This window comes from Elephantulus edwardii, unplaced genomic scaffold, assembly GCF_000299155.1.
Source record: "Elephantulus edwardii isolate Elephantulus edwardi_28Jun2011 unplaced genomic scaffold, EleEdw1.0 scaffold00067, whole genome shotgun sequence".
NCBI classification, from domain to species: Eukaryota; Metazoa; Chordata; class Mammalia; order Macroscelidea; family Macroscelididae; genus Elephantulus; species Elephantulus edwardii.
The window spans coordinates 9,687,539-9,697,841 of NW_006399817.1; the positions used below are offsets into that span (position 1 = coordinate 9,687,539).

The 10,303-nt window shown below is 36.7% G+C and overlaps 1 protein-coding gene across 1 annotated transcript in view; it reads left to right on the forward strand.

Moving 5' to 3' along the window:
* The window catches only part of PTPRO (protein tyrosine phosphatase, receptor type, O), a 375,184-nt gene that overhangs the window by 286,603 nt on the left and 78,278 nt on the right, over positions 1-10,303 (forward strand). Inside the window, exons 11-12 of the mRNA XM_006888435.1 lie at positions 171-322; positions 1,799-1,919. Of these exons, the coding sequence (XP_006888497.1) occupies positions 171-322; positions 1,799-1,919 (273 nt within the window). The remainder of the gene's footprint in view (positions 1-170; positions 323-1,798; positions 1,920-10,303) is intronic.

Sequence of the window (10,303 nt, forward strand, 5' to 3'; positions counted from 1 at the left end):
GACAGAGTGGAGTTTAGGGCTGTTGTACATAGGGTCGCTATGAGTCGCAAGCGACTCGACGGCACATAACAACAACAACAACAAGTAATATGAGATTTATATACTATTAATACATATTTACATTCTCACTAGTCTATCATACCAACGTGTGCCTCTTTCTTCCCCTGTAGCTCCAGTGGCTCCAGAAATCACTTCTGTGGAATATTTTAACAGCCTTTTGTATATCAGCTGGACATACGGGGATGACACCACTGACCTCTCCCATTCTAGAATGCTACACTGGATGGTTGTTGCAGAAGGAAAGAAGAAGATTAAAAAGAGCGTATGCTTCTAGAAGTCTCAATATTGACTGTCTGTATTGGGTTACTATGGTTGCTGTAGAAATTTACCACAACTAGTTTATGTAGTGATCTCTCAGAATATTACATAAATGTATTCTGTCATAATTCTAAACGTTGGAAGTCAAAGTCAGTAAGGCCATTATCCAGAGGCTCTAGGGGAGAATTCACTCTTTGACTCTTTGTGGGATCCCTTGTTTTGTAATAGCATTACTCTAATGTTTGTTTTGTCTTCATGTCTTATTTTTTCTCTTCATCTCACAAGGTAGATTCAGGACTCACCTTAATGAGCCAGCGTGATCTTGATATCCTTAACTTTATTAATACATATGGAAAAAATCCCTTTTCCAAATAATTTCTTCTTTTCAAATTCCAGAGATTAGAGTATGGGCCTAACTAAATTCTACACATTTATTTGTCTGGACAAATAAAAAATATGAATATTATATTTTTTTAGAAATCCCATTAAGCAAACATTTCTAAGACACTACACAATTTTCTGTACCTGGTGTTATTACTTTTGGCTTTGGAGACAGAACAATGAAAAAAAATTAACTTCTTCCTCTCATGTAGGGTACCTTTTAATCTGTTTTACAGTTATTATTGGTACTTTTTCTTCATGATGATATTTTTCAAGAAAATGTTATTCCGCTATTTTCACATATATCACTAAATGGAAATATTGGATACACTTGAAATATTTCTTTTTTAAAATTTGTAAACTCAAATTTATTCACCTTTTTTAGATACTGTATTAGTGTACAGATTGATCTGTTGCAATAAAGACACAAAATAGTGTCACAAACAAGACAGATGTTTATGTCTCTCTTGAATTGACTGGGCTCCTCTGCTATATAATATCATTCAAGGACCCAGATTCCTTCTGTCTTGTTGCTCCACCTGTTACCATATACAGGATTTATTTGCACAGATGAGACGGAAGCCTGATATCTCAGGGTCCAGGAAAGAGAAAATAAGAAGAAATGAGATCCATTACTTCCTACATGATTTGCTTATATGATTTCCATTTAAAAAATCCATTAGTCAAAATTATTTACATGACCCCTTCAATAATATGGATGACTCGGAAATATAATTTTTAGCTAAAAAATCTATAGTCGTGGCTGGGTTTTATTCTGTGTTTCTCAGCCACAGCCATACAATTTATCTATATCAGTAGCACCCAGCATTGAATATGAGAATAAAATATCAGAGTAATATCCATTTTATGAAAGAAAATTACCTGCAGAATTATTCCATCTGAAATGTATTTATGCATTTTGACCCAATTTAGAACTGTATATAATGTAATAAGTAATCATACACCCATATCTTTGTTAATCAATAAAAGAGGACAGCACAAAATTGAGAAGAAAAGTCAGCAATAGGACTGTAATTGAGGTGGTATGTTGAGTCAAGTCTACCAGAAATGTAAGTGCTTTATTTTTATAATCTTGCAGGTAACACGAAATGTCATGACTGCAATTCTGAGCCTGCCCGCAGGAGACATCTACAACCTGTCAGTCACTGCTTGTACCGAAAGAGGCAGTAACACTTCCATGCTCCACCTTGTCAAGCTAGGTAAGAAGAATGTAGAGTATGTGAAGGAAATCATCCTGCTTGGAGAACTAATGTCTATCACTCATGCTTTAATATGTGCTTTTTTAACTCAATGAAATAACATTGGATAGTGATTAGCTCTTTCATAAGTATAAATAGATGTTTATACTACTAAAGGAGGACCTTTAATTTCATAAATATGTCTGTGAAAAGTACGATCTGTGAATATAAGGTATATTGTACTAGTAGGTAAGGGTATGTACCAGCTTTCTCTTAAAGGGCGTCTTGGTGGCTTAGTGGTAAGGAATTGTGCTTCCACTTCAAAGGTGCACGGTTCAAATTCCTCAGATGCTCTGCAGAAGAAAAATGAATACTCTCCTCCCTTGTGATTCACTATCTCTGAAAACCTGCCTGAAGGTCAGCTACAGGTTGTTTCTGACTCAATGGTACACAACAGCAACAACAACCCTTAAGTTTTGAGGAACCAAGGATTTGGAGCTGGATTAATTCTAGTGTTCTCAATCTAATCAGAAAAATTCCTTTTTTTCACATAAATATTGCACAATGCACTGTTTAATATCATAATTTGAATTTCTTTGATAAAGCAACTCACATATTGATTTGTAAAAAATTCTTTCACATAACAGAAAAAGAAATAAAAGTATTGCAGTCTAAAATAATACTGATTCTCTAAGTATATATTCACACATAACTATACTAAAACACATAATGACATTGTCCAATGAAAGATCAGAAGACTTACCATACTAATTGTATAGAAATGGATAAATGAAGAAATATTAGTGGATCCTATAATGAGAACTTATAGTTGTGTTCAGTAGTCATAGTCAAGGCAAATTTGTATATAATAAAAAAAGAAATAACCCAAATTAAAGTGCAGATAACATGCTAAATATTGGAGATTATATTCTTGTAAATAAATGGGAATTTGTGTGCCATATTATAAAAATTAATTCTATTTTGACAACTGAAATATGACACTATAAAACCAAAAATATATTTTACACATTCAAAACTCTCCAACATTCAGACGTATACATTCAGTTTCTGATACTTAACAAGGCTCCTACAACCATATCCTTTAAGAAGTGGCAGGCTTAGAGGAAAGGTTGGTAAAAAGTTGTAGACCAAATCTCAGTAGATATCAAGGGGTAGAATCAGCATAAAATATAGAAGTCTAAGGGAGCTCTGGTGTCATAGTGGTAAGAAGCTGTGCTACAATCCTGAAGGTAAGTGGTTCAAATCCACCAGATGCTCTACTGGAGAAGGAGGGGTGGGCAATCTCTTCCTGTGCCAGTCAGATTCAATTTGATGGTACACAACAAGAAAAAGAAATCCAATTCAGATGCAAATGTATAATTTCCATATGCAACTTTCACATCATTGTTATTTGCAAAACAAAAATTTTTAGAATAGCAGTAATAAAAATTTCTCAATATTTAATGCAATTTTATTGACATCTCTATTGACTTTTTTTTCATTTTTTAAGTTTCCAACTTATATATGTGTTTGTTCATAAGAGTTTCAACTTGCCTGTTATTCCATATATACATATGACATTTCTAAGTAAAACCAGAGACAGGACCACAACCAGTTGTCATCAAAGTCTCCTAACTCATGTATCTTCTAGCAGATCTGCTCTCTTTAGCAATTTCAAAGGCAGATTTTTCTGAAGTACACTGTCAGACCTTTGTTCTCAGGCATAACTAAGTGGGTTTAAGCCTACAACCCTCATTTATAAGCTGAGTATGTTTTTATTGCCGGCTTCAAATACCAAGAGGTTTTTCTGTGATGTACTGTCAAATGACACAACAACTCTGTCAACATAAAACCATCTTACTTTAATTTATCCATTACTTAGATTTCTCCATTCAATGCAAAATACATGTGGTCTGAAGTATTTTCTTTTACATATTTGTAACTGACTCATTGCTATGGCAAAATAAACCCAAATTTTTTGAGATTAAATAACTGAAAACATGATGTACTGAGTAAGAACTATAAGAGGAAAAAATTCACTATTCAATGATTTTCAAATAATTTTAATTTCGTATAAGTATCACTCTATATAAAACTATGTTTCTTAAATTATTTTGCTTAATTTCTTTTGAAAACCCTTTTAGTATTAACACAGAATTCTGGTGTTACATTTAAAATTTGTGTGGGACATGGGTAATATTTTCATCTGAGAACTCTCTTAATCATAGAATGATGTTGTTGTTGTTGTGTACTTTTGTGTCGGAACTGACCCACAGCTGACACTTTAGCGGGTTTTCAGAGGTTTTAAAACACAAGAGAGAAGTTGGCCCATCTTTCTCCCGTAGAATACCTGGTGGATTTGAACTGTCTGCCTTCAAGTTGGAAACGTAGCAATCATAGAATAACCTCTAATTTTTCTGAGTTCTCACCACCCAAGTCCTGTTAACTCCCTCCTTGGTTACTTCTGAAAATAGTCTTGCAAGCTTCCAAACACCCTCGAGGGGGCAGTACTGATCCTGTTGTGAGCCATGTGGATCTTCCAAGTAACCAGGGTTATCCGCCCTTCCTCCTTAATGTTTTGTAAAGTCTAGGAATGTAGAGCTCATCAGCTTCCAACACTGCAAAATCTATTTTTTTTCCATAATCGGAAAAATTGTCCGTCCATTATCTCTAGTTTTATCTTTGGTGGATATAAAGGTCAATTCAAAATGCATGTCTAGGTAATTGAGTGACTTGAAGCTTGTGTTCATGTTTCCTATGTTACGCCTTTTCCTTTCGATGCCTTTTTATTGAAAGCAGTTTTAAATGTTTCTCTGATACTACCTGCTATCTCCAACTTGTTTCATTTCTCTTTAAATGCAAGTTCAGAGAAAACTGGCTCAAAGAAGCATCAAAGTTCTATTGCATGTTTCACCGCATTCTTATGTGACATGCAGATCACCTGTGGAGTCTCAGGAGGATGGATTAAAGATTAAAGGTCCAAGCATATCTATTTAGGATTATGAGCAAAAGCAATAATAGTTTCCAACACTTATCATCTATTTTGTATCTCCATGTGTCCCAGTTAGCAAGCAAGACTATCTAAATCTGTTTAGAAAATACTTCTGAATATTTCAAGAGGGAAAGACAAGTTCTTCTAAAAATTCTTTCTAGTGAATTATTACCTTGCAATCAATAAACTATCCTTATTTGTATTTAATACTTGGCATATTGCCTTCCTTCTTGCTTCTCTCTGAATAAAAGAGTGCTCTGTGTACAATGACTCCTTTTCCCCCATGAGAGCAGAATAATTTTAAACTTCTTTCCAAAGTGTTTTTTTCTATCTTATTACTCATATTGTACTTTATAATGACTTTCATTCAACATTCTTTTATTTTTTAGCTCCGCTAATACTTTTGCCTTTTTTTATTCTTAGTAATTTCAATGAACATTTACAGAGATTTTGGATTTCCATTCATTCATTGTTGCACTTTTCTCCCCGTCCACCCCACCCCACCCCACCCCCAGTTTGCTCCTCTCCTTGAAAAGCAAAAGGAAAAAACGCCTTTATTGGTGTACAATCCCTCGCATCCCCCTAACCCCACCCCGAATATACTCCACTCTGAAACCCTCATTCCGCACTCTTATGATAATCATAATGCCCTAAAATATATTACTTTTAAACTATTCTCTCCCTCATCGGCTTCAATGCAGTATACATAATTTATCCAGTTTTTCTCAGTCTTGCCCCCACTCTGATGTCAGCCTCATTCTACAACAGTGGCACCATACAGTATTTGTCCCTTTGTGACTGAGATATTTCACTCAGCATAATGTTCTCCAGGGTCACCCATTTTGAATAATATTGCATGAGTTCCTTGTTTCTCAATGCAGCGTAGTATTGCATTGTGTGAACATACCACAGCTTCTCTACCCATTTGTTTGTTGATGGGCACTTAGGCTGTTTCCAACTCCTTGCTATTGTGAACAAAGCCGCGATAAACATGGGTGTGCATATATCTGCTTGGATGTCAGTTATGGTCTCTTTGGGGGGTATATTCCCAGTAGTGGAATTGCTGGGTCAAATGGTATCTCTATTTACAACTCTTTGAGAAAAACGCCACACCACTTTCCACAGTGGTTGCAACTTTCAATATTCTTAAACAAAATATCTTTCCTACTGAAAGGGTTCAATAAGCACTTGCTGATTTGTCATGCAATTAGAAACCTCGAGGTTAAAAATACTATTATAGTTAGCATTTGATAAAAATAGGCTTTACTTCTCAGAGCAAAGAAGCAGAATTCTGGCTCAATAATAACTGCTCTGTATTGAGAGAGAGAGAGAGAGAGAGAGAGTGAGTGTCTATTTTTTGTTTCACAATAAAGTTACTCTAGCCACTTTACCTTTCTTCTCAGCATCTATGTGACACACACAGTGGTTGTTGCTGCTGTTGTCACTGAGGCAACTTTGATTCACAGTGACTGTATGAATCACATTTGACCCTTGCCATACCTTGCACCAACCTTACTGTCTCTGATATGCTTGAGCCCATTGTTACAGTCTCTGTGCCAATCCTGAGGGCCTTCTCCACTTTCTCTGACCCTCTACTTTGCCCGGTATAATGTATTTTTCTGAGGACTGGTCCCTCCTGACAGCATGTCCAAAGTATGTGAGATAAAGTTTCAGCATCCTTAACTGTAAGAATTCTGGTTATGCTTCCTCCAAGACAGACTTGTTTGTTCTTTTGTCAGTCCATAGGTACTCATCTCAAATATTACAATTCAAAAGCACTGATCCTTCTCCTGTCATCTGTAGTTAATGTTCATTTTTCAGACAATAGGAATTAATTGAAAACTTTCCATTCACATGAAGGTTATACTAATTCTATTTACAGATAAATACTACACTCACACGCAGATTTCTAAAACGTTCTAGATTTAAAATGTCATTGCTAAAGATAAAACTACAAGTTGCTGGCCTAAGCTATAATTAAGTTCTCGATTATTTGTGTCAGAGATCTCTACCTGCTGTGATGGAGAGAAAGATTCACGTCAATGGAAAACAGCCAGACTACCAATGAGTCAAGAATAATATAAATTAATACACATTGACAGGTGCATGATAAGAAACCTTCAAACAGTTGCCAAGAATTTTCAATTAATATATTATCAATAAAAACACACAAGAACACGTGTACCAAGAGTGATGCTATTTGCATGGCTAGAAGCCAATCACTCCATTAAGAATTTTAAGTTTGCCAGCGATTACATGGCATTGTGGTGGTATGTGATGACAGCTCCTTTTGGCAAGTGACATAAATGTCAGTAAAATCTGCACTAGGACTTGCTGTTTAATAAGAATTCATGGGTATTTCAACAATTAGTCATATTTTCTAATCTTGATGAGCCTACCTGGAGTAATACATCAACTTTAAGAGGATTTGTATAGTTTATCAAAATATCAGTTTTCCAAATAAATGAACAAAACAAAACAAAGAAAAAGGCACAAAGAAACAGGAAATGGATGTGCTTGGATAGATTACAGAATCTCTGTAAGGTAATGCAATATGCATGCATTCATTAATGTAACAAATGTACACTGAAAATCTTCCAGATGCCAGACTGTTGTTGTTGTTGTTATGTACCATCGAGTCACTTGTGACTCATAGCGACCCTATGTGCAACAGCCCTAAACCCTGTTCTGTCCAATGCCAATCTCACTGTCTCTGACACACCTACCCCCACTGCACTGGTCACTGAATCAATCCACCTCATAGAGGGTCTTCCTCTCCTGCATTGTCCCTCCATGTTCCCAAGCATGACGTCCTTCTCCAAGGACTGGTCTCTCCTTGCAACATGTCCAAAGTATATCAGATGAAGCTTCAGAATCTTTGCCTCCAAGGAGAAGCCTGGTTTAACCCTCTCCAGGTCAAACCATTTCATTTTCTTGGCAGTACATGGTATATTCAATACTCTTCTCCAGCACCACAGCTCAAAGACATCAATTCTCCTTCTAACCTCCCTAGTTATTATCCAGCTCTTTAATGAATAGCAAGTGATTGCAAAGGCCATGACACACCTTAGTCTCCAGAGTGACACCACTGCTCTTCAGTACTTTGGAGAGGTCCCTAACAACAGACTTTCCCATTACAATACATCTTTTAATTTCCTGGCTGCTGGTGCCAAGAGTGTTGACTGTAGAGCCAAGCAAACTAAAGCTGTGAACAATCTCAATGTCTTTCTTCACCATCCATCCCGAAGATGCCCGACTACCTGAAGTAATTTTTTTAAAAGTGTATGTTGATTATCTAGTCACATGGAGCTTCTGATCTAGTGAAGAAGAATAAATGATAAAAGGGGGGAAAAGATGGAATTTCAAAATCCTTGCATCCAAGGACAAACTGGGTTTCATCCTCTCCAAAACAGACCTATTTGTTCACCTGGAGGTTCAGGGTGTAAGACTCTTCTTCAGCACCACAACTGAAAGACATTGGCTATTCTTCTGTCATTCTTAAGTCACTGTCCAGCTCTTTGATGCATAGCAAGTAATTGCAAAGACCATGGCCTTTATCAGGCATACCTTATTTGCTGGACTGACATCATTGCTCTTTTGCAATTTGGAGAGGTTCCTGACAGCCGATTTCCCCAATGCAATTCATCTTTTTTCTTCTTGATGATGAGTTTCAATCCATATTGAAGACTTCAGTCTTTGTAGCAAATGTTTCAGGTCCTCCTCAGTTTCAGAAAGCAGGTTGTGTAATTTGGATAACAGGCTGTTGATGAGTCTTCATCCAACCCTGGTGTCACACTCCTCCTCATAAAGTGCCACCTCTCAAATGAAAACAGACTGAAAAGGTATGGAGACAGGAGGCATCCTTGATGCACTTCTTTCCTGATTTTGAACCACGTAGTGTTTGCTTGCTCTGGTCTGACGCCTGCCTCCTCGTCCAGCATAGGTTTTGCATGAGCACAATCAAGTACTTTGAGAGTCCCATTCTCCTCAAGGTTAACCACAACCTTCATTGTGATCTACATAGTCAAATGCCTTTGCATATTCGATGAAACACAGATAGACATTCCTCTAGTACTCATTGCTTTCTACAAACTTCCATTTGACATTGATAATGATTTCTCTAGTGCCCTGGCCTCTACTTAATCCAGATCATATTTCTCATAGTTCTCTATCAATGTACTGTTCCAGTCATTCTTGGATAACCAGTGGACTAAAATAAGAGTTTACAACCTCAAAAACCTGAGGAAGGGCCAATGTGAATCAGAAGTGACTAAAAAAGCAGTGATTTTCTAACAATACAGGTGCTACTGGAAGTGAAAAAAAAAAAGCAGTGATTTTTAATTTTTTTTTAATGAGATCATTAAGAAATAAGTAAAAATAAAGAGAAGAGAAATGCTGGATTTTGGTCCAGAGAAAGCATTTAGATATTAAGCAGCACATCTAGTAAGATATCACAAAAACTATAAATAGAATGAAGATCACCTTTTGTTAAATTTCTCCTTTATCTAAAGCATGTACATGTCTAGGCATAACCAGATCTAGGAGAGACTTTGGAAATTATTTAGTTCAATATCCTCATTTGTATGAAACTAGAGCCAAAAAAAATTTCACTAGCTTTACATTTACACATTTGTGACTCTGAAACTAGAAATAGTAGTCCAGAACTTTGCTCTTTAATTTCTGTCAATGCATTCTCTGGATTTTTTAATTCTTTTTTTCTTCCTAAAAGCTGTTTATTTTTTAAATTTACACATTCATTGAGGGTTAGATTTTGATTGACCTTTTTAATTGCCTTCTCAAAAACTTTAAACAGATGATCCTTCAAGTTTTAAAATTTAGCTAGTATTTAGGTTCAAAATAAAGCAATAATGAGAACAGTAATTTTCTTCCAAAGAATTTCGCAATATGTAATTTTAACCAAATAAAATGCTAAGTTCAAACATTCCTGAAACCAAAAAAAGAGTAAGTCAGATATTTTGTTTTGAAACTAAGTGACATTAAACATTGAACACTAATTAATGAAGATCAAATGAGCTATGGGATGATATCATCAACAAAGAAAGCAAAAGAGAGATGGAGTTCCGTTGCCAGAGACAGAGTTCTGCCACCAGAGACAGAGTTCCACTGCCAGACAGGCCGGGAAGAGACCCAGGAAGAGCAATAGTCAGTCATCCACCACGCAACTCCAGAGGAGCGAAGACTACCTGCCACTGTGCAACCCCCCCTGCAGCCCGCACCTGTGTGACCCCCGACCAGCAGCGTCCAAGCCCTGCCCCCACCTCTTGGTGGTAGTGTCCAAGCCCTGTGCTCCTTAACCCCCTAGCCCCTTGCTTCCACGCACCTCAGCCCCCACCACAGCCCTGTGACCTCAGGGCACCACAGGGGATCCAGCCATCACCTGGAGCTATCAACC